We start from the raw sequence: 23560 nt of genomic DNA, 5'->3' as shown, positions 1-23560 counted from the left end.
CCAGGTCCCCTGTGCAGTGACAGGACCGAGCGAGACAGACTTGGAACCTGTTCTGTTCCCAGCTCTGATGAGCTATAATTGGGTACCTCCTTCCCTCCTGAAGACAGAGCTGCCGCACGCCAGCCAGGACAGACCCTGTGGAGAGCTGTAAGAAGCATTTTTACTCAGCTCTAGCTTCTTTTAACCCTCTCCCGCCTCACATTCTCTCCTGGTGCCATTTATGTGCCGTGCGCCTTCTTTGGCTCTCCCTGGAACCAGAGCAGCTGGCTTGCTCTTCTCCAGGCTATCATTCTCCGTCTATTTGAGGAGCCCTGACTCTCTGCAGCCTCCCTTACCCCAGGATTTTAGAATGCGACCACTCATTACCTCGTTGGGAAGAAGCCAGACTCAGGAAGACTGACAGCAGCCTCATCTACTGGTCTGCCATCAGGCTTCTTAACCTGGGGACCCTTTCAGGGGACAGGCTCCAGGGCCAAAAGGCTGAAGGCACCTACTCCAGGACTCCTAAATGCATCCTTACAGAAAAGGTGGAGGATGGACTCTGTGGGAGCTAAAACCAAAATTCATCTGGAGGTACGTGATCCCTAAGGAGAGAGACATCAGGGTTCCTAGCAGCAGTTACACAGGCAAAAATCAATCTCTCCTGAAAACCAATTAGGGGGAACGCGCAGGATTTTCACTTTGGCAGCTGAGCTACTCGAAGCAGCCTGCTTTGGAGATGAAATGTCAGAAAGATTGTTCCTGGACAGGCCAGCCTCCTTTGCCCTGCTCCCTCCTCTGCCAAATCCAGCACCTTAAAAGCAGCTCAGCGGAGAGGAGTGCCACTGGGTGTCCTGGGACATTGGAACACTGCCCACAGGCTGAGTACCTGGCCTCAGAGCCGAAGGAAAGGCCGAGCCGACAAGCCAGCTCACTGAGGCCCCTCTGCGTGTGAAGCGCTGCACGAGGCACTTAGAGCTTGTTTACTTCCACTCTACCTTTGCAACAACCCTGTGAATTAGGTGTTACTGTCCCCATTTTACAGATGGAGAAACCAGTGCCCAGAGGCACTTAACCTAGGCCACACAAGTTGTTTAAGTAACAAAAATGAGATTTTTTTTTTTAATTTTTCCACTAGTCACTATCTCCCTCTTAGGGCACTTCAGACTCCAATTCAAACTGGAGCGGTATCGACTGTGACTACTTTATGGGTTAACACGGAACAGGTTGCTTTCTTTATCCACCTGTAAAGCCAGACCAGGCTCACAGGGCCTTCTATGCTGCTGTGAACTCTTTAAAGAAGCAGACAGACAATTCCAATAAGAACCCCCTCTCCCCTCCACTGCGCGCGCGTGCACACACACACACACACACACACACACACACACACACACACCAACTCCTCCTGGAATTTGTACACCACTTTCAAAGCAATACTTTCCCGATAAAGGCTCAAGACAGGCCATCCTGTCCTCCCCGCCCCCTTAGGGAAAGCAGCCCATATGAGCTCCTCCAGGTCGCTCCAATGCCAATCTCTCAGGTGGCACCCACTTCCAGTAGGGCTTGGCATGTGTGTGCCACAGCACCCACTGCCCACCGGCCCAGAGATGCCCGCTGGAGAGCTGCGGCCCATAGAGCAGAAAGGACAAAGCCTACAGGCCTTCTCTTAACCTGCCACTGCAGAAAAGCCGCCCACAAGGGTCCGGGGCAGTGTGTCTGTGTGCCAGAACAAAGCTGAGGGAGGAGGTGGGGGGGAGGTAAAATGACCCGAAGGTGGAAAAGAGGAGCAGGAGCTCACGGATCTGGGAGGAAAACGCCAAGGGCCGGGTAAGGCTGAGACAACTAAGCAAGCTCTCCTAGAAGCCGTTTCCACCCAGGCCCGGTCCAGCGTTCACGCGGGACTCCACCCTGGTGCCGGAGCCGGAGCTACGGAAGGCAGGCGTGCGGGCTGCAGCACGCTCACTAGAATATCATCAGGATGATTTGCACCAGGCCAGGACTCCCTGCCTGCCCCTCCTCCGCCACCTTCAGGAAGGCAAAAGGACAGCACGGTTCCTGCTGTCAGGACCTTGGCTTCTCAGCAAAAAACGAGCAAGAAAGTCTGTCTAGATGCCAACTGGGGGTTCCTTAAACCCAACAAGCTATTTGCCAGGGGAAGTTCAAGTCACCACGAGGTTAGCTCATTTCTCTGTGTCCCTTCCCCTCTGGGCCTTGAAAAATCTCCTTGGCTGCCAAAACCGTGGCAGTCCATCCACCCACAGCAAAGTCAGAATCTGCTTGTTTTGCAAAAGGGAGCCAAGGAAAAGGCACATGAGGGTGCCACCAGCTCCCGCGGAAGCGTTTGCAGGAGTCCTACTGTCTCCCCGCCCATCTGCCAGCCAGGGAGGAAGACCACAGATGCGCCTCTTACTTTGGCCTTGGCTTCGGGTATTTGGCAAGGAAAGGCGATAGGGCTTACCAGCTCTGGGAACAAAGGAACCTCTGGTTGAGGAATGAATGCCCAGGCCCAGGGTGGCCCAGCAGAAAACCCCAACATTTCTCCTTCCTCATCTATTTCCAACTGTGCCTCCCCTACATTTTTCTGGACCCAAGCCAAGCCATCAGCAACCTTCTGGAAGAGGAGCAGAATACTGCGGGAGGAGAGGGGAGTCATCCCCCAGGCAGCCCCATCCAGGGATCTGCACCAGCCCCCAGGGCAGCCCCAACAAAAGGAAGCCTCAGGGGACCACAGAGACAAAAACCTGGGTCTCCCAACAAAAGGTGAAGGGGGCAGTGGGAGATCAAACCCAAAATAACGGGCCTTTCCAGCCTTCTGGGGAAGGGGCCTGCCCTCCCCGCCTGTGGAGGCCTGCTCTCAGCCCTGGGTCCTCCAGGCAGACGAGTGGCCCAGGACTGCCACCTAGTGGCCCCAACACGCAGGACAGGAAGGGATTCCAGGACAACCCAGCCTCAACTTCATTCACAAAGCACAGCGGGATTCTGGCTGTGGTAACAACCAATATCATTCCCGCGGGACCTATGACAGGATCAACAGTAGGAAGGAGTCGGCTGGGCTCTTCTCAGAGCCTGGCCTCCTTCACATCCCTTCCTAAACCCCAGAGCCGGCCCCCAGGGAATGCAGAAAATGAGAGGCAGGGACACAGCAGGAGGCTGACCCCTGCCCCCAAACATTAGGACTCTGAGCTCTGGCCTTTACCCTAAGAGCCTGGTCCAAAACCCTGATGTGAACGGCTTAGAACAGAAAATCCTTTATGTGGCCATCACATGAGTGAGTGTCACTGCACATCAGCAAGTGTCGCTGAGTGGGGCAGGCAAGGGGCTTTGAGGGGCAGGCCTGCTACACGGTATACAGCTGGGAGTTATCTGGGGGCAACAGAGCTGGGCTGACATATACTGGGTCCTGCTGCGTGCCAAGCCCCCCGTCTAAGCACTTTCCCTTCGTTATCTCAAGAAGCCTTCATGATAATCTGGCAAGCAGGCACAGCCATCATCCCCACTTCACAGAAGGGACAACAGAGAGATTAAATGACATTACCAAGGAGCACAGCTGGGAAGCAGGAATCGATCCCAGGTCACCCGGCTCCTCAATCCGTGCTATGCCACTGCCGCCAATCCAGCTGCCGGACACAACCAAAAACTGAGAAATTTTCACCCTAAATTCCTAAAAACCCAGGTCTGATCTGCCAGAGCCCAGCAGAGGAGCAAAATCCTACTGCTCTAGGGGAACGGAGGCAAGGATCAAGTTAGTGCAACACAGGCAAATTCTTCCTAAGGAGAAAAAGCAACTGTGTTCAAAGAAGCGCTATCAGAGGCCAGGAAGAAAACACCAGCCCCCAAGAGGCCCTGCAAGGCCAGACAAAAGATAAAACACACATTCCCTTCCTCCAGTCCTGGTGGTGACTCCACCAGGGAAAAACCAGAGGGCAAGAAAGATGAGAACGCCCTCCACTGCGATCTCATTCTCCCAGCCTTCGAGAGCCTTTGGAGGTCAAGAGGGTCGTGCTGGGGTCAGCACAGAGCACCAACCGCCCTCCATCAGCTGCGTCTTCCCGCGAAGGAGGGCAAAGGCTGGACCTGTGACAGTGCCACGACGGAGTCCCTGGAGGAATTTCATAGATTCCTCATTAGCATGGGAGCGCTGCCTGCCCACCTGTTAGAAGAACTTTCCGTTTATGGTGACAGATGGGGCAGTGCTAATGGGCTGGCTTTAACTGGGATGTAGTGAAGTTCAGGCTCATTGCAAAGGGAATTAGCATTAAAGGTGGGTGGGTCTGCTCACTCGGGGGAGGGTTCGGGAAGAAGGTGGGGGAACTTACCCAGGGGCCTCACGTTCCAGAGGTGACCGTGCTCAAGCAGGGCCAGACCCTCCAGGGAGCCTCGGGCACCAGCGGCCAGGCTGGTTTGGACTCAGCCTCAGTCTTCCACCTCCTCCTCTCAATCCAACTTCCAGAAGGGAGTCCCCAGCCCCGAAGGACTTCTCTCTGACTCCATCTGATCTGCTGGAAAACACCGTCCCTCTGTGAGGTCTGGCCAGGGCCCAACTGTGGACAGATGGCCATGGAAGAGCCACATGCCCTGCCACATTCAGCTTCCTGATGGATCGTCTTCAAAACAGCAGAGACACATGTCTAAGTTCTCAGCAGAAGCCCCTCAGCCCAGCTGCCTGGAAGGCCAGCTGACCACCAGGAAGGAAAAGGCAGCGACAACTCAACTCGGACGCAGTATCTTCCCTTGCTCCTCAGAAATACCTCCCTTGAGTTTCCAGGCAGAGCTGACAGCGCCGTACCTTCTCCACGGCCTTTCACTGCTACACGTGGACAACTGAGCAGTTATCCCAAGTACAAGATATTTCATTAAGTGACTGAATGCAGCACAGGTTTGGAAAATAGACACTTTCTGTTGTGGACATTCTCAGCTGGAGGTACCTGAAGGCGTCGAGAGAGATGTCCAGCCAGCACCCGGAAATGCAAAGCCCTAAACAGACACCAGGCCAAAGGCAGACATGGAGGGAGTCTCGGAGGAAGAATGATAACAGTGGCAGACCTCCAAATGCCCCCCAATACCCATTCTTCCCTCCCTCCAGGTGGTAGCATTTCAGCAGGGCTCCCAGCTGGACTACATTTCCTAGGCAACTGGTAGCCAGGTGCGGCCATGTCCAGAAACAGCATCAAGGTCTTGCCCTTAAATGACTGAGTGGGTGTGCGCCCTCGTGGCCCCTTCACTTTCCCACGAGCTGGGAACCACGAGAACTAGAGCAACCATCCTGAACCCACAGGTGCTGAGGCTGACAGAGCCCCCCCGCCAGCCCTGGACCACCCACGGACCTCTAGACTATCACAGGGAAGAGGAATATATGTATTTGGGAGCCTCTTTGTTACAGCAGCTCAGTCTCCGCCCTGACACTAGTAGGACTACCTGTGACAGCACATCCATTTGGGAAGGGGTAGAGGCAGGGAGTCCAGAGAGAACTCATTCCCCTTGGCATCCCCAAGTCAGCAAAGGGCACCTCAGACCAGAATTCGCAGAAATCATGCCCGGCACTTCCTTCTCCCTCTGCCCACATACCCCAAACTGCCAATTCTTTCTCTGTGCAATTCTTGCCACCCACTTGGTCACTGTCTTTTGTCTGGGTCACCATGGCCTCTCACAGGACTCCTGGATAGCTTCCCATGGATCTCCTACCACTCTAGGCCACCCTGCACAGAACACTTGTGAGAACCTTCCACAGGCTCCCTCCTGCCTCTGCCCCAAACTTCCTACCGTGCCTACCAGACCCTGTGCCATCCACCCCCACCTCCTTGTGCTCCTCTGCCCTCACTGAGCTCCCTCACCCCAAGACCCTTGGCCATGGACCTCCCTCTGACCGCAGTGTCCTCCTCCCTGTTCTTATTTTAATTCCTCTCATCCTTCTGGACCTTGGCTCAAACGTCTGTTCCTCAGAGAAGCCTTTGCAGACCTCCGTGTAAATCAGGTCCCTACTGTTTCTCTCTCTCCACACCTTGTTCTTTAAAGGCATCACACTTCTCTCCGTTTGTAATTTAATGAGTATTTCCTTGTTTTTCATGTCTTTCTCTCCAACTGGACTGCAGGCTCCAGCAGGGCTCAGACCCTGTCACGTCTGTGTACCCAAGCCAGTACTGGTAACAGTGCCTTTTGGTGAACGTGTGTTGAACAGATGGACGGAGCATGCAAAAAGGGAAGCACAAAGGTAAACAGGGGTCAGAGTGTAAAGGCAGGGAGGCTCTTTAGTGTGGGACAAACATGAACAAAGGCATCAGATTTCTTGGAAAAAAGACATAGTAATTTCTGAGAATGAACTATTAAGGAAAGTGAAGACCAAACTGTAATGAGGTAGAGAAGTGAGATTACGATTTTACTGATTTCAAAACAAGATGCTAAAGGAAAAGGAGAGCAAGGTGGCACCCAGGGGAGTTGCTGGAGGAGGGGGGCTGGTTTCAGATAGGGAGGAGTGGAGCAGAAGCAGGAAGGAACCAGAGTAAGCTCCACGGGGACAAGAGGGCCAGACCCAGGCTGCAGCAGGTAAGGCCCCTTGTAAGAGGACAGGGAAGAGAGGTTGGCAAGGCAGGGACAGGGAAAGCTGAGCTGGGCTGCGCACGTGAGTGTGGACAGAGCCCAGGACAGGTGAGGTGCAGAATGCCATGGTAGCCACCTGGAAAAGGCAAAAGGGATTAAGCCAGCAGCAGTGATGACCCTCAGGTCAGCATGTGACTTCCTGGGGCGGCCCTCAGGAGCCCAGGCCCAGGCTTAGAGAAGCAGGAGGACAGGTGTACCCGCGACTGGAGTCTGGCAAAGAGGGCGTGGAGAACAGACCCAAGGACGAAGGGAAGGAAGGGCTAGCTGCGAGCAGCTGTGAGTACCAGTCTTGCAGGGCAGGGAGACGTCTGGGCCGGAAGATGGGGGTGAAGACAAGGGTCGGGAAAAGCCAAGAATGGGTTCGGGGGAAAGAGGGAGGGGAGAGTTAAGAAACAGCTGTGTGACGCAGGACAGGTCAAGAGAACAGCCGTGGTAGAAGGAAGAGTGAGACACATGATCCAGAAGCTGACGCAAGGAATGCTTTTCAGCCCTAGGCCACGAGGAAACGTTGAGGTCTGATTTTCACTGTGGACCTCTACAGCGCAGACATTTTCCTAGACGCCAAAACACGATCTCCTCTAAACCCCACACCAAGCCTATGAGTTGCCACGTTGTTACATCCACTTTACAGCCGGGGAAAGTCAAGTGTACAAGGCTATCCCACGTGGGAAGCAGTCCAGACACCACCATGACATGCCGGCCCCAGCCACCCCTGGCCACATCGAGACCCAGTCTTCTGAGTGAGTCATTCTTCTCCTGGACTTCAGATGTCAATCAGGAAAATCTAGGGCATCACTAGCAGCCCTTGAGAAAAAATAAGGAGGAGATAAAGGGAAAAAATGACTCTAAGTGCTTAGAGCAAGCATCTCAGAGGAGAAGTCGGTAGCCCCAATGGCCCCGTGCAGCCATAAGAGGCTTCCCCTTGAACTAGGACCAGAGGGGGAAACTCAGACCAAATAACCCGGCCTGCAGTGAAGCCTCCCCCACTACCACCTTCCACCCCCCGCACCACCAAGGCCGCTCCCATCAGTGCCGGAAGAGCCCTGCTCAAGCAGCAGTAGATTAAATAAGAAATCCTGAGGCGGCAAAGCCCACTCCTCTGGAGCAAAGATTAAGGAAGCACTGCAGAGAATCAAGAAGGGGAAAAGGAAAAAAAAAAAAAAAAAGAAGAAAGCAAACCTGCCACATACCCAGCCGCCGAGAGTTAACAGTCTTACTCATTTCTCATCAAAAACCTCTTCGGAAGAGGTTAAGCACACAATAGGCTATCGAAGGCGCCAGCCCGGGCGGCTGCTTGAAATTCCACACGTGTGCCGTGGCGATGTATTTCTATTAATGTCCAGTGTGTGTCAGCGTGAAGATAAGGTGCCGACATCGTGTCCGACCAGTCAACTAGAGAATGGGCCCCGTGTTCAACATTGTCTGACACTTGGGAGCCCCAAGAACAGAGAGGCTCTGCGGCTGATCCTGCCCTGCTTGCTCTAGCACACCTCCTGCGGCAGCCGACAGGGTGCAGGTGCAGAGGCAGGAGAGGGGACCGGCGAGGTGGGGAAGAACGCTGGGGCGATGGGGAGCACTGGAGACAGGAATCCACGGAGGGCCATGTGTGTTGGGAAGGGCATGAGAGTGGACAGAGCCAGCAGGAGTAAACAGGGGAATGGGTGCTGAGGGGGGCAGCCCTGCCTGCACCGTGCAAGCCTGCTGGGGGGCAGGGTGGCAAAGAGCGCAAGCAGTCCCCTCTTTTGGAAGAGCAGTCAGCCCAGGGGCACCGGAGCCACGCAGCTTGGCACACGTGGTACAAAGGTGTTACACACAGAGCCGCTCTGCTTGGCACTCCCCCTCAGCTGCTCCCCAACCACCCCGGCCCTAGCAGAGAGCAGGGCACGAGAATGCCCCCAGAGAAAGCCTGTGGGAACTCGGGAAGGCTGGAGGAGGTGCTGCTGAGAACGTGGGTGCGTGTGAGCAATCGGGCTCCTCCCCTCGGCCACACAAGAGCCCAAGGCACGTGAAAACACTCCAGTCTGGGCACCGGCGAGAACACCAACCAGGAGAGCACGGGCACCAAAAGCTCGAGCCAAACTTGGAGGCCTGCAGAGAAGGCCCAGCGGGATTTGGAAGGGCTGCTTTAGAATAAAGGCACGCGGGTAGGAGGGGTGCTACGGGAGCCTCGGATAAACGACGTCCACTCCAGTGAGGGACAGCGGGAAAGCCAGCACCCAGCAACAGTCATCACGCCTGCCCTCAGGAGCATCCCTTCTCCACCATGGAGTCAGTCCCCACCACTACCCTTTACGCTCAGATTGGCCACCTGCTGGATTCTCTGCTCCTGCACTTGGGGGAACTGGTGGCCACCTGCTGAATTCTCTGCTCCTGCTCTTGGGGGAGCTGGGCATGATGCAAAGACAGGAACGCACAGACTGCCTTCCACCTGCCAGCCAGCGTGCCGACTTCTTTCCTTACATCGTGACACTGAAGCACCCTCACGGCTCTGGGTGCTTGCCATTTGACACGCAAGGAAACTGAGGCTCATGGAGGCTATGGAAGGTGTCCAAGACCACAGAGAGGGTACTTGGCGAATCTGTGTCCAGATCTAACCAGTGAAGAAGTAGGGCTCCTTCTACATTGCCACACTACAGAAGGTGCCACTTGCCACCTGACCAGCATTCAGCCCCTTCTTGAAAAACAAACCAGATTTCTGGGGGCAGTCAGGTGCCCAGCTAAAATTACTACCTCGGCTTCTCTTTTAGCCAGAGGTGGCCCTGTGACACAGTTGTGTTGGTGACAGTCCTCAGAGAGGGGTCCCTTCTATAGAAAATTAAACTTCACTAGGACAAGGCTTTGGGGCCTTCCCTCTCCCTGCCTGGAGAACTAACGTGATGTCTGGAGACACGGTAGCCATCCTGAGGCCATGAGGAGAGCTGCAGTGAGAATGGTAGATCAAAAGGAAAGGAGGTCAATGGCTCTCTCCTGAGGCACTGAGCTGCGGCACCTGCCTGGGCCATCTGCCCCCAGACTTCTTAGTCACGAAATAAACACACACATGCACCTCCACTGCTAACGCCACTGCCACCTGGGCTTCTGTTACAGCCCAAACTGCTCCTGACTGACACACATGTTGCTCCATCCAAGAGCACACATCTTACAGCCCAGACGCTTGAGACGGGGACCTCGCTCAGCCACTGAGTGGACACTGAGGTAAGGGGGAAATGTCTGAGACTTTTCTGCGGTCCCATTTGTTGACGTGTGTCAGCCAAACAACCCCTTTGCAATTCTTCACCTTGCCAGTGGCCAGCAGTGGTGTCTACCTGAGGGTGCAAACGCAATCTGCTTAATTGACAAAGCTAAAACCTTTTTTCAGAGAAAGGAAAAGGCAGAATGGTAGCTCCCCAAAGACTCTGTGAATAAACCACATAAAGAGACCTAAAATAAACCATGACCCTCCCCTCTCCACAGCCCTGCTGGCATCCTAGAGGCATGCACAGAAGTGGGCAGGCGCCAGCCCGATTTCACTCGAGCAAGACAGAAAAGGAAACCACACTACTGCCAAGATCAGTTAGGGCTGTAGGGCCAGCCCTGCTCGGTCCACAGGCGGGAGCGAGTGGCAGGGGGCGGCACTGCTTCGAGAAGAGGAGGAGTGGCGTGGGTACAAGGCAGGCACCTGCGCCCTCTCGGAGGCCGGCACTGCCAGCACAGACTACCCAACTTCAGCCCGCGTCCTCGACTCAGGATTCCCTGAAACTTCAGGCTTGCCCACGGTGCCCAAGACCTGCTCAAAACACCAAAGCCCTGAACTCTCAACCAGGTCCCGGGCTTCTCACAAGACACAAAGCAGGAGGGCAGCAAGGTACCACCTGCCGCTGCGATGCCTGTCAGGTGGCTCACGTCACTCCCCGCCGCCCACCCACTGCTGGGTTTTTCCAAGGAAGTCTAGGGCCCAGATCCCCTGGGACCCATCGGGCACACAGAGGCCAAGGAGCCTGGGTGAGGTCGACGGCAGAGTCCCTCAAGAGGCTTAAGAGAAAAAGCTTCTTTCACAATTCTCTCCAGATCCCAGCCCCAGCTGTCAGCCTCTTTAGCTCATCCCTGGTGCTAAGAGACATTTTCGTAGACATGCGATCTGCTAATTAGAAGCAATGACACCAGGAATGGAACCGCAATCAGCCATTTGCCTAACAAAGTTAGCAGCTAATGAGGATTTCCAGCTTCTGTCAGCACACAGCAGAGGTCACCTGAGCCACGCACCAGAGCCAGGAAGGGAAAACTGAAGGCATCTGCAGATCCGTGACACGGTGAAGTGGAGGAAGCTGCACAAAATCCTAATCAGCCGGGGTGCAAAACCCACTTGGAATCCCAACTTCTGAAACAAGAGGACCGAATGCCCCTCCCTCACTACCCCAAAGGGCTGGGATCTCCCTTCCCGCAGGAGGGCCATTCCGGAACAGATTCTGAAATTCCTGCGTTCTAATCTGAGGAGTCCACAGAGCAATAGCTTTCTTTAAAGAGAAGGAGTCCACGCGTCTCCCACTTTCTATTAGGACTCAAACAGCTGGAGACTGCTAGTCATCGTCTCCTTGCTCAGCTGGCATCACCCTGGTGACCATGTCTGGACAACACCCCTGGTCCCTTGGGCCCCCTCAACCCCACCTCGTCACACGTGCCCTCACCCTGGCCTTCCTCCTTCTCACTGCCAGGATAACCACCACCTTCCCGGTGGTTAAAAATGTGTCCAACGGCTGAGGGAAAAACAGGGCTCTTCCGCCCCCAAGGACACCACCACAATGCACCTAATGAGGTGGACAGTAAACAGGAGCCTCACGGACATCTCAGGGGCAATGCCAGGAGCTCAACCCTCAGGTCCCCTGGGCTCACTGGGGGACCAGTGACCCAAGAAGCAACTAAACCGTAGTAGCCCTCCCAGGCACAAGCCAGCTAGTGGGTCTACGTGCCTTGAGAAGGTTTCTTCCTGTTCCCGCCACCTGCCTCAGATATCACATGGGTGGCTGCTGCAAGGAACTAAGAGTCGAGCTCTCGCACCCAGTCCATGTCATCTCCGGGAGTCTGACATCCCTCATGCCCTGAAGCTGTCACTGCCCGCTCTGGCAACAGTTTCTTATCACCTGTCCCCCAAAATACCAACCCCAGCTCACCTGACCCTTGCCGGGGCACAGTACCAGCAGAGGGCCAACTCGCTTTCCTAGCTATCCTCAGCAAAGAGCTCCTGCTGTCCTTTGAGGCCAGGAAGTCTGATAAAGGCATCCATGTAGGCAGCAAGCTGCATGGGGGACGGGAGCTATTAGTCACCTGCCGCACATTTCAACTAGCACAGCCCTGCCCTCGAGTACCGTGGGGAGCCACGGCACCAGTGGGAACACTGTCCATCACTCAGGGGCCCAAACGGCAAGAGGGGCACAACCTCCGTGGGGTACCCGGCTCCCAACATCAGTCCAGGAGCCGGCTCTGGGCCTACTCCCCCAGCATCAGGTGGAGGCTGTTAAAAATACAGATTCCAGGGCCACAGAAACAAAGAGTCTGATCCGGTTGTGTCTGGCCTGTGTATTTTTGCCAACTTCCCAGGTGATCCTGAGACACAGCCAGGTGGACAAAAAGTAGTGATGCTGAGCCAGAGGGCCCGAGTTCCATACCACGCAGGTGGGAAGCCCCAAGCAGCTGCCCATCACCAGGGTGTTTCCGTGAGCCCCCCACCTCCACACTACTCCAGCCTGTCTCTCCAGAAGCCTGCATGACTGGTTTGTTCTAGGAATCAGTTCACATCAACCCCATGTCGTAAGCCCACAGATGGAAATGGAGAAGAGAAGAAGGCTGAAGTGCCCCAACAATGCACAACCCTGTCTGCCCATTTCTATCTCCGGAAGGAAACAGCACAGACGAGTGAAGGGACCCCAGGGATGGGCTCATCTGGGCACAGCCCTGTCCACTTCGCTAGTCTAGAGCAACGTTCTACTTCCTGGAGCTCCTGGGTGCCGGGCATCTTCCATCAGTGGCTCCGCCAGTCAATCCTCACCAACCACCCACGAGCACCGCGATCCGGTCCTGATGCACTGGGGGCCAGCCCTGAACTTACGCGCCAGGCTCGTAGTCCCCAACTGGTTTTTATGCCCCCCCCCCTCCCCCTCCCCCTCCCCCCACCCCCGTTTGTAGAAAATACATGAGAAATAAACCAAAGTTCCTTTTTTGGGTGTGTAACCAGCTAAAAATATGGTTGAACCGGTTTCCATACAAGCCTATCTGTAGTCCTCCTGTCTCTAAAAATCATCCTACCATATGGCCACGAGACCAGGTAGTTTTCAATTGGCTCTTAATGAAGAAAGCAGGAACCCAAGAAGCCTCAGCTGCCCTTCCAATTATTCTAATTCTCTAACATTCTGAATACACCCATTCTTGCTCTTTGAGTGAATGTGGCTGCAAATGGGGCATGGTGGTGGTCGGCTCCGTGAACGTCCTTCGTACCTTGTGGACGGCCTGCTTGCCCAGTGGAAGGACTACATACAGCAGTAGCCATACGGGCCGGATATCGAGAGAGGAAGCAAAATCAGTCATGCTACTGTGCCCTTTTCATTTTCCTTGGGGTGTGAAGTGTGCTTCAAAGTGATGACAACCGGGGGCGCCCGGGGGGGCTCGGTAAGTGAAGCATCTGACTCTTGATTTCAGCTCAGGTCATGACCTCACAGTCACGAGATGGAGCCTGCTCAGGATTCTCTCTCTCTCTTTCTCCCTCTCTGCCCCTCCCCAGCTCATGCTCTTTCTCGCTTGCTCTCTCTCAAAAATAAACTTTTAAAAAATTAAAAAATAAAATGATAGGGGCACCTGGGTGGCGCAGTCAGTTAAGCGTCCGACTTCAGTCAGGTCACGATCTCGCGGTCTGTCAGTTCGAGCCCCGCATCAGGCTCTGGGCTGATGGCTCAGAGCCTGAAGCCTGTTTCTGATTCTGTGTCTCCCTCTCTCTCTGCCCCTCCCCCATTCATGCTCTGTCTCTCTCTGTCCCAAAAATAAATAAACGTTGAAAAAAAAATTAAAAAAAAAATAATAAAAATAAAAAATAAAATGATGACAACCAAAGGGAAGAGTGAAATAAAGGTGGTATGAGTTATGAGCCTCTTCCTCCTTATGTATACTGTTTGAAAGTCCTGGGGACAGGGCAGGGAAAGTGACTGAAATACCCTCCATGGACCCCCGAGGCACAGGCACACAGGGCCAGCAGAAGATGGAGAGAAGCCCATGGTGCTCCAGGCCCTACACCAAGCACCGCCCAGCAGCCGCCAGCCACTGGAGAAGGTGCAAGGAAGCACCCTGGGGTGAGATAAGCGGGGCCTCTCAAAAGTCTGATGGGAAAACAGGACAGCACAGACAAACCCTGTGCTACCCAGATCCCAAGCCCTCCTAAACAGGTTTGGGTCCTACCCTCACAGAGTCTGAAGCCAAGCAACAACAGAGCCCACGCCCTGCTTAAATACAGACTGAATTTACCCAGCATCCCACGCTAATGGCCGGTCAAAAGAAGAAGAGTGGCCAGTTCTGGGCATAAAGCCTATTTTCCTCAGCCTCTACTGTTCTTCTCTGCATGATGCCCAGCATCAATAAAAAATTACAAGGCACATAAAGCTGTAGGAAAATGGGACCCATTATCAAGAGAGGAAATAATCAACTGAACCAAACCCAGAGATAACCCAGATGTCAGAATTACCAGAAACTTTAGACAATTATGATAAATACATTTAGAGGATCCACAGGAAATGGTGGACAACATGTGTAGATGACAGGGAATTTCAATAGAGAAATGGAAACTCTAAAAAAAATGCCAAATGTGAAAAGAATCAGAAGTTAAAGTAAAAGTGCATGAGTCTTCCCAAAGAGCCCACCGCGCTGTCTCCAGAAAAGTCCTCATTTCACCAATCGGAAGACTGAAACTATCAGGTACCGCCGTGTTGTGAAACTTTTCACAGGAACAGTAACCAGTGAGGAACCAGGATCAGCATCAGCACCACTGCCCCCCAGCTGCCTGCGGCATCTGATGACTCAGACAGACTCAAAAAATTACAATCTTTGGAGCTGCACTGTCGAGCCCGGGGGTCAGCAAACTACAGCTCACCAGACAAATCCAACCGATCACCTCTTTTGGCATGGCCTCTGAGCTAAGAATGTTTCGTGGTTTTTGGTTTTTTCACATTTTTTAGAGCCGTAAAAACAACAATGACAAAAGAATATGTGACAGAGGCCATATGTGGCCTGCAAAAATCTAAAATATTTACTCTTTGGCTCTTTACAGAGAAAGTGTGTCAATCCCTGATCTAATCTAGAAAAAAACAGACAGACCGCAAGATTTAGGGAAGCAAAGAAAGGGGCTGTGGATGACATGCCCATTTTTTTTTTTTCTCTTCAGATGATGGCTTTTACCAACCATCTAGGTGCCGATAAACAGATCTCCATGGGAATTCAGGATCTCTATCCGTAGCTCAAATTGGAGGAAGTGTCAGGACAAGGCCATCGGAGTCCCGAGCCACAAAGTTCTAAAACAAACAGCGATGCCAAGTCGCTGCCCCCAGGCGTCAGGCCTCCTCAGCTGCATTATCAGCTAGAGTGCGGCCTGACCCCGGGCCTGAGTCACCAGCCCACCCTCGGGCCTTTGTCCACACAAGTTAAACCCAAAGTCTATAAGTCTCTGATTAGGAGTCACGTAAACTAGTCGACTCCAAGAGATCGTGACACTGAAAGGCTGCTAGGTTTTGTGAGCATCTGTTTTATTGTTTGAAAAGGAGAGACCTGTGAGCTGCTGTCCGGGTACCTGCTTCCACCTATTTGCAGGGGGCACTGCCCTGCACCCCTCATCCACTTGAGCTCTGCCATTCCCTAACCATCCTTGTGCCTCTAAAATTCGCTGAGCACTACTAAGGAGACCAAAATGATCTTGCCACAGCCCCTATCCTCGAGGAGCTTGTAAGCTGAGGAACAAGACTGACGAAGATGTAGGAGGGGGAACTAGAAAGAAGGGGTGTAGCTATAATGAAACCAAAATAAATGGTCCACCTCACTCAGGAGTTCAGAAACCTGCAACTCAAAAACTTCCAAATCTGACATTTTCCTCAAATCCTGGCTACAGATTTCAGAGACCTAATGTGGCAGCTTCTTAGAGAGTCTGAACAATAAAAAGATCAGCCCCCCCCCTCCCCCCACTGCTGCCGCAACCTGGAAAGCCGAGCAGGACAGCCATTCTTGGGCAAGTCCTCAGGTGAGGGGCCACATCCAGGCAGAGAAGCACTCACAGCTTCTGTCCAGCAGAAGAAGGATTTGGTCCCAACTTCTTCATCCACTATTTCAGGCCTTTCCCCATATCCACCGTCCAGTGGAAGAAAAATTCTCTCCTTGTGCATCTCTTTTGAGGAGTAAGAAAACCCTCTCTGGAAGGTCACTATCAGACTTGCAGAACTGCATCCCAGGCACACACCTGCCTGCCTCACCCTACTCGCAGTGGCCAGGCGGTGTGTCCCCACCCACCCCCGGCTTCCGCTCTAGCTGCCTCCTTCATGAGCAACACTTTTTCTCAGCCTTCCCCACCAGGAGAGCCTCTCCTGAGTCTTCAAGAACCAGCCCATGGGTGACCTCCCCACAGAAGAATTTCTCGACCCGCCAGGAAGAGGCCTTTGTCACTGCCTCTTTCCTCCTCTAGTGTCCCCCTGTCCCTTTGGTCGGACACTATAACGCTGTCCAGTCACTTCCGAGAATACTTACATCCCCTAATGAACAGAGCTTCTCAAGATCAGAAGCTGTTTCTCATTTATTTCCATTTATCAAGAAATGAACCTAGGGCCTAACATAATAGACACACAGAGAATATAGATAGAAAATAATGAAAGAATCATTCACCAAAAGAGAAATGAAATGAAATGAAAGTTTTTGCTTCCTGTTAGGTATACTGCAAGCCCATACCTAATAATGTGTCAGGAATCCAACAGGCAAGGTCATAAATCTCATTCTCCCCTACAGTAGAGCTCTGCCCATCAGGAGACTCAGCCCAAGAAACTACTCTGTTCTGATTTCTCTCTAGAACATTTGGGACTCCAAACATCCTCCCCCAATTCAAAGGAAAGCATACGTCACTAACAGGGGCTCTGATGACCCCCCCAGGGCCTTCACCCCAATGATATCTGGGACCCTACCAGTCTTCAAGTGACAGAAAACACGTACAAATATATTCCAAAACAGCCCCCTACTGCTAAATAGGAAATGGGAACACTTCTGTCATCAGAAGTAGGTTATAAAAATTATTATCTTTCCTCATCATTAGTTTTATGAACTTTTCCTAATAATGAGCTGAATTATTCCCTCATGCAGAAGATTAAAAAATCAATATTGTAAAAGTCAGAGGCAAAAGAGAGGGCAGGAGAGCACACTAAATGTCAAACTGAACTCAGCACACTCGAAAGAAAGTCCTCCAGACAAGACTACAGGTTCAAGGGTGCAGGGCTTGAGGACACTGGGCAGAGAGAGAAGGCACCAAGGAGAAAGAAGTAGGAGGCCAGCTCATATAGCCGAAGACCATACCACACCCGCCTCCAGGTCCAACCTGGCCCGGAGGCTAGGAGGACGTGCTGTGATCCAAATACTAGAACCTTAAGTGCTCTGACCACCAGGCTCCTTCAATCCGCACTTGTGGAAGACTTGGATGAGGAAAAGAAAATTCTCTATGCTTCTGTTCAGGTTCTTCTTTCTCCTTTTATTTAAATATTCTAAAGCACAAGCCCAGTTTTGAAATTATCTCCACTCGAGGCGCTTGGGTGACTCAGTCAGTTAAGTGTCTGACTCTTGATTTCAGCTCAGGTCATGATCTCGCAGTTTGTGAGCTCGAGCCCCATATCAGGCTCCACGGTGCCAGTGTGGAGCCTGCTTGGGATTCTCTCTCTCTCTGCCTCTCTCTCTGTCCCTCCCCCTACCCCACTCACACACGTGCTCAGTCTCTCTCTCTCTCTCTTTCTCAGAATAAATAAACTTTTTTTTTTTTTTTTAAAAAAAAGGAATTATCTGGGGCGCCTGGGTGGCTGTCAGTTAAGTGTCTGACTTCGGCTCAGGTCATGATCTCACGGTCCGTGAGTTCGAGCCCCACGTAGGGCTCTGTGCTGACAGCACAGAGCCTGGAGCCTATTTCAGATTCTGTGTCTCCCTCTCTCTCTGACCCTCCCCTGTTCATGCTCTGTCTCTGTCTCAAAAATAAGTAAGTGTTTAAAAAAAAATTTTTAAGGAATTATCTCCACTAAAAGTCCCTGCCAACCACAACAACCCAAATGGAAGTGATGGCTGTGGCATCGCTCAGCATAAAGGTGAGTGCCTCATGCCCCTGCTGACATACAAAACAGGGCCCAGTCCTAACTTCCTCTCTCCTCTGTTCGCATTGAGCACTGACTGGTTGAAGCCTTCAAAACCACATTCGTGTGTCCCCTTGCATCTGCTACAGCACCAATCAACAGAAACCAACTCCAGCTAACTGAAGCAAAGGAGAGCTGACCGCAGGTAATCGGCAGGTGATTCGATCCTAAAGAAGGCAGGAGAGCCAGACAGAAACAAGTGGGCGTCGTGGAGGTACGGGAGACAGCAAGACAGCCTCACTAGATGAAGGTCTTCACGAGCAACCCTCGGCTACAGTGAGCAATCCTACCCCGACCTCCGCACTCACTCAAAACAAAAAGGCCTCAGAAAAAGGGTTCGACTGGCTGCCCTTGGGCCCTGGCTATCCCGAGGCCAGGGGAGAAAGGAGATCTAGCTTCCATCAAGGAAGCTGGGCACTGGAATTGCAATCCACCGAGATAACACACAACAGGAGACGGGTAAATCCCAGAAGAAAACAGGGCACTAACTGCATGGACAGATGGATGCTGGACAGCCAAAAAATGTAACACCCACAAAAGTAGTGAACCAACATTTTCAAAATGAAGGAAGTCACTTGCTTTGCTCTTCCTTAAGAACTCAGGTTCAGAAGAGCATTATCCATCCAGAAACTGGGGGGTGTAGAATGCATCTTAGTTGAAAGTTTTCCTTTATTAAAAAAGAAAACCCACACACCTGTGGTGAAGGTCATTTAAGCCTCTTCCCGCTTGTAAAGGTTCTCCTCCAAGGACAGTCTCAAGGAGGCGGGGACCCAGCCTTCTCCTTTACAGGAGAAAGAAGGGAAGTTGTGAATTCCCTTTCATCATAATTAACACATTCCAGGTGAGAATGAAGAGACACCACATGTGTAGGCTGCAATTTTCCATGCTAGGTGACTGTCCCACGTGGCCAACTTGGTTTGCTCATGCCATATTGATTAACCCTTCATCTCCAGAACGAGGGTCCTTTCAACTTGGCTGTCAGCACCCTGCCGAGGGGTGACAACCTGCCTGCCCCTCAGAGACTCACTGCAAGATTCTCTAAAACCATGTCCTCACCCCAGTTTCTCTCTGCAGCAACTGATTCTTCACCAGGAAGCCACAGGGTTCTAAAGACACAAGTCAGATCACGTCATCGTCATCCTGATGAACTCCAGGGACTCCTCCACGGTTTCAGAGCGATGGCGAGCTATTCTGTGGGTCAAGTTTGCGAGGTGTCTGAGGTGGCTTCACGCCTCACTAACCTCTCTCATTGTGTCCCATCACCTCCTCCACACCCACCTGTCTCCCCCCAGATGCTCCCTCAGCCTGGGGGCCCCATATCGCTCAAGGCTGAGTCAAAGTCATGTCTGCTACCAGCAGGTGCACCCCTGCCTTTGCATTCCCAAGCACATCAACCTTACCTCCATTTCACGCTTACTGTCACCAAGTTGCCCTTTTTCTAAGTTTTTGGTTTAAATCTGTCTTCCCCGCTAGACTGAAAATTTCCTAAGAGCAAGGACCCTACATTGTTCATATTTCCCAGAGGGCCTAGCTCAACCAGCATTCCTTCTGTACCTGCCGCAGCTTTCCATGTCTCTGCAGAGGCCTTCCTCTCCACCACAACCCAGGGCACAGTCCCGCGTGGTCTCATTGCGTCCCCAACTTCCTTCTGTGGAGCCCAGGGTACATCAGGCAACCCACCTGAGACAGGTGCTCGCCTCACAGCCCATGGCCTCTGAGGGAGACGATATTAGATGCTGCTACAGCCACTCCTCCATCCCCTCTCCCCACCCTCCTTGCTGTGATTTCATGATTTAGAATAAGAACTAAATATTTAATCTTTATCTACTGTTACTGGCACAGAGCTCCTAAAACCCTTGGAATTTCCAAAGTGATGAGAGAGAGAAAGGTGTCTTTTTTTACGTTAACGAGAGGACTTTTGCACTGGACCTAAGGATGAGGACTGCTTATCAGTGGAGTCAACCAAATGACCAGAGGGTTGGAACTTCCAGCCGTACCCGAGCCCCTGGGAGGGGAGGGGAGCCGGAGGTTGAGTTCCATCACCAATGGCCAACAATTTACTCAATCACACCTAGGTAATGAAGCCTCCCCCCACAGTTTCACCCCGAAACAACTGGGTTTAAAGCGCTTCTAGGTTGGTGAATATGCAGTGGTTCTGGGGGAGTGGTGCACTGGCACAGGACACGGAAGGAAGGTCAACATCCTCTCCCTAAACACCTGGTCCTATGGACCTCTCTCATATGGCTGTTCCTGAACTAAATCCTTTTATAATCCTTTTAGGAAGTTAAATGTTTCCCTGAGTTCCGTGAGCCACTCTAGCAAATCGGTCAAACAAGGGGGTCATGGGAACCTCTAATTAACAACCAGTCAGCCAGAGGCACAGGTGATAACCTGGACTTTGACTGGCGTCTGAAGTGGGGGAAGGGGGCAGTCTTGTGCACTGAGCCCTTACCCTCTGGAGCCTGAGGACGGAGTTTAACTGTAGGACACCCAGCTGGTGTCAGAGAATTTCTTGGACGTGCGGGGGTTTTCCCACATGGAAACGGAACTGGAAGAATTATTACCGTCAGCCCGGATTCTATCTGGATACCCACCCGCTGCCCCATGTGACTAGAAAGGAGCCCTCGCTTCAATCAGTGGAGCCCCCCCTGTTCCTCTGCAGAGGACTGGGTTAGCCAGGGGCGCCTGATACAATTCAGGCCAATGTGATGTCAGAGGCTTTCTGCTGGGGGCTTCCAGGAAAGTCTTCTCTTCTTCTGAGGGTGGCCCCATCTGCAGAAGACCTGGTAGGGAGCAGGGCAGCTATCTTTGAACTGTGGGGGTGTCTGGCCGGAGAGTGCACTGGCACACTGAGGCTGGCAGAGTGGAAGGAGGGGGGGGCTCCATGATGATGCCAGTGAGCCCCTGAATTAGTCAACCCTGGGACATTTTGAGACTTTTGGTATTGTGAAATAAAGCCTTCACTCACGGCAGTAAGAATCCTAACAGTCTCCAATCACTTAAATGTATTAATAACAGTAACGGCAATAATGGGGCGCTCTTATAATCTGCCAGGCACATGCTAAATCCTGGACAGTTATCATCTTCCCTAATCCCTTGGGCAATCCTGTGTGTGTGCAAACGTCACAATCCTCCACCAAGGCTCACAGACACTGGAGGACGGGCCCAAGCTAGTAAGCAGGGAGCTGGGATTCGTACGCAGGCTGCCTACCTTGAAAACTGTGTTCTCCGTCTCATTATCGCATGCCCCCAAGCCCCTAGTCTTCTCCCTTCATACCCTCCTGGCACACATACCCATTACGACTATGAAGTTTCAGAGTGGGACCAGACTGCTGAGCGATCCAGCCCTCACCATATAAACCTGAGCACCCCGAGACTGAAAATACAGGCCAGAGGCAGCAAAGCAAGTCAGTGGCAGAGCCAGGGCTAGAAGAACTCAAGCCCCTGGTCCCCAAATAGATACCCTTTCTACAGAGATGAAGCCAGGCCCCAGGGCCTCATACAGATCAGGCTCCAGGGCCTAACCTCCACCTCCCAGAGCCGCCGGAGCACAAAAGGCCAGCTCAGAAGACCTGCACTCACCAGCTGGGTTGACTTCCGCTTGTCCTGGTCAATGCTGCCCTCCCCCCGCTGCATGGACGCACTCCTGTGCTTGGTGGCTGCCTCTCGTTCCCTCGTCACCACCTGGAACAACTCGTCCTGGACCTTGGCCTGCTCCTGTTTATACCTGTGCCGGAAGAGAGATGCAGATGGCGTGACCGGCAGAAGGTAGCCAAGAAAAGGTCTGCGTCCACACCGCAGCTGGCAGGGGCCAGGGGATCTCTGAGGCCAGCGGGAGAGGATCAGGAATCTGTGACAGCCCCCAAGCCAAGGGGATGCAGTGATACTTTCTCAGCCAGGACGGATTAGGAAAAGAAGGAGACCTGACCTCCAGGTGAGGAATCAGCCAGCCATGTGCCAAACCAGAGAATCTCAGGGCACAGGTTCAGATCCCTGGCTAGCCACTCCTACACCGTGGGCAGGCGGGGTGGGAAGCCCCACTTTCTTCTGCTTCCACTTGAAAGCTTGAACAGTTTAGATGACAAAAAAAACAGTCTTTTGTTTGGAACATTGAACTCTCCCGTCCTGAATGCAATCCTACCCTTTGACCTATTTCTGGGCATTCTGCCTAGTAAAATAATCCTAAAGACAGAAAAAAGTTATTAGCACCAAGATGCTCTTACAAGATTATTCACTATAGCGTAGAAAAATGCAAACAACTTAAGTATCCAATATCAAGGTCAAGTTAAAGAATATATGGTACAATGGTATACTATATCATCATTAGACCAATATACACTTAGATTTGTCAATAGGCTGAATCTAAAAAGTGAGAAACAATAAACAATACTTTTAGAAATAAAATTGTTGGGGCACCTAGGTGGCTCAGCAGATTAGGCGTCCAGCTCTTGGTTTCGGCTCAGGTCAGGATCTCATGGTTCCTGGGATCAAGCCCCACATTGGGTTCTGTGCCGACAGCAAGGAGCCTGCTGGGGAAATTCTCTCTCCCTCTCTCTCTGCCCCTCCCCTGGCACGTGTACATACATGCTCTTCTCTTTCTCTCTCTCTCTCTCAAAAATAAATGCATAAACTTAAAAAAATCAAATTGTTTACAAAGCAGGTGTAACAAATGGAAAACAATTATAAAGCTATGTAAAAAAACAACATAAAATTATATATAACTTTATTTAAAAAAACTATAAAAATATATATAACTTGAAAAAATAATCCTAAATTAGGGGAAAGAAGACATTTGAAAGAAACACTTCAAAATATTAAGAGGGGTTATTCTGAGATGATGAATCTATGGGTGATTTTTTCCATTTTATATACTTCCCAAATCTTTCATTAGCATGTGTTAGGTGAACATTTTTTAAATATTTAAAAGTACAAAAAATAAACAAAAAGGTTCAGGTTAGTTATTCTTGGAGAGGCCTCTTAGGATCAGAGAGGGGAAATTCTTAGAATGTGGGTTTCAATCCATGACTATGGAACAGACCCAGCTCAGGTGACCTCATTGAGATCGAGCCACCCGACTATGGCTGACACTGGGCCCCCCAAGCTACCTCACTGGGTCCTCTGTTACAAAGGCCAATGTCCTAAAGGGTGTAGAGGAAGTCAATCAATAACAACCAGTTAACGTTCACTGAGAACTCCCAGGTTTGGGCTTCAGTGCTTTATTAACATATTTAATCCTGACAATACCCCAGTCAAAGAGATCCTCCAGTTATGGCCTTCGCCAAGGCCTAGAGAAATGCAGTGATCTTCCCAGGTCACTAGTGCAGCACACAATCAGGATGTAGACCTGCACTCTGAGGGCTTCTGTGCCTTAGCCACCATTTTAGCCTCAGGGGAGGGCACGAAGGGCCTGGTTCAGAGGTATAACCAGCTCTCCATGGTTGTGGCCTATGTGGATGGAAAGTCACCAACAGCCTGGGTCGGTCCATCTAGGCAACTAGTAAGAATTGTGTGGGCTCTTTTTCTTTCTTCTTCTTACCTCTAAAAATATGCCAGCACGCATACACAGGCACAGAGGGTTCACCCACTCAGCTACTTAGTCCTAGTTCCCCCCC

The 23560-nt window shown here is 51.9% G+C and overlaps 1 protein-coding gene and 1 long non-coding RNA gene across 6 annotated transcripts in view; one reads left to right on the top strand and one right to left on the bottom strand.

Annotated features, from left to right (window-relative positions):
- Nucleotides 1-23560, bottom strand: part of CHCHD6 (coiled-coil-helix-coiled-coil-helix domain containing 6) — a 251749-nt gene that overhangs the window by 203567 nt on the left and 24622 nt on the right. For all 5 annotated transcript variants that reach the window (XM_040463272.1, XM_040463274.1, XM_040463275.1 and 2 more), the window contains exon 4: nt 21531-21675. In XM_040463272.1, the coding sequence (XP_040319206.1) occupies nt 21531-21675 (145 nt within the window). The remainder of the gene's footprint in view (nt 1-21530; nt 21676-23560) is intronic.
- The window catches only part of LOC121022264 (uncharacterized), a 2390-nt gene continuing 1769 nt past the window's right edge, over nt 22940-23560 (top strand). Inside the window, exon 1 of the long non-coding RNA XR_005786878.1 lies at nt 22940-23445. This is a non-coding gene — a long non-coding RNA (uncharacterized LOC121022264). The remainder of the gene's footprint in view (nt 23446-23560) is intronic.

The sequence above is a fragment of the Herpailurus yagouaroundi genome, unplaced genomic scaffold (assembly GCF_014898765.1).
Source record: "Herpailurus yagouaroundi ecotype Mexico unplaced genomic scaffold, PumYag 387, whole genome shotgun sequence".
NCBI lineage: Eukaryota > Metazoa > Chordata > Mammalia > Carnivora > Felidae > Herpailurus > Herpailurus yagouaroundi.
The sequence above is the reverse complement of the archived record's forward strand: the minus strand, read 5'-3'. Positions and strand labels throughout refer to the sequence as shown.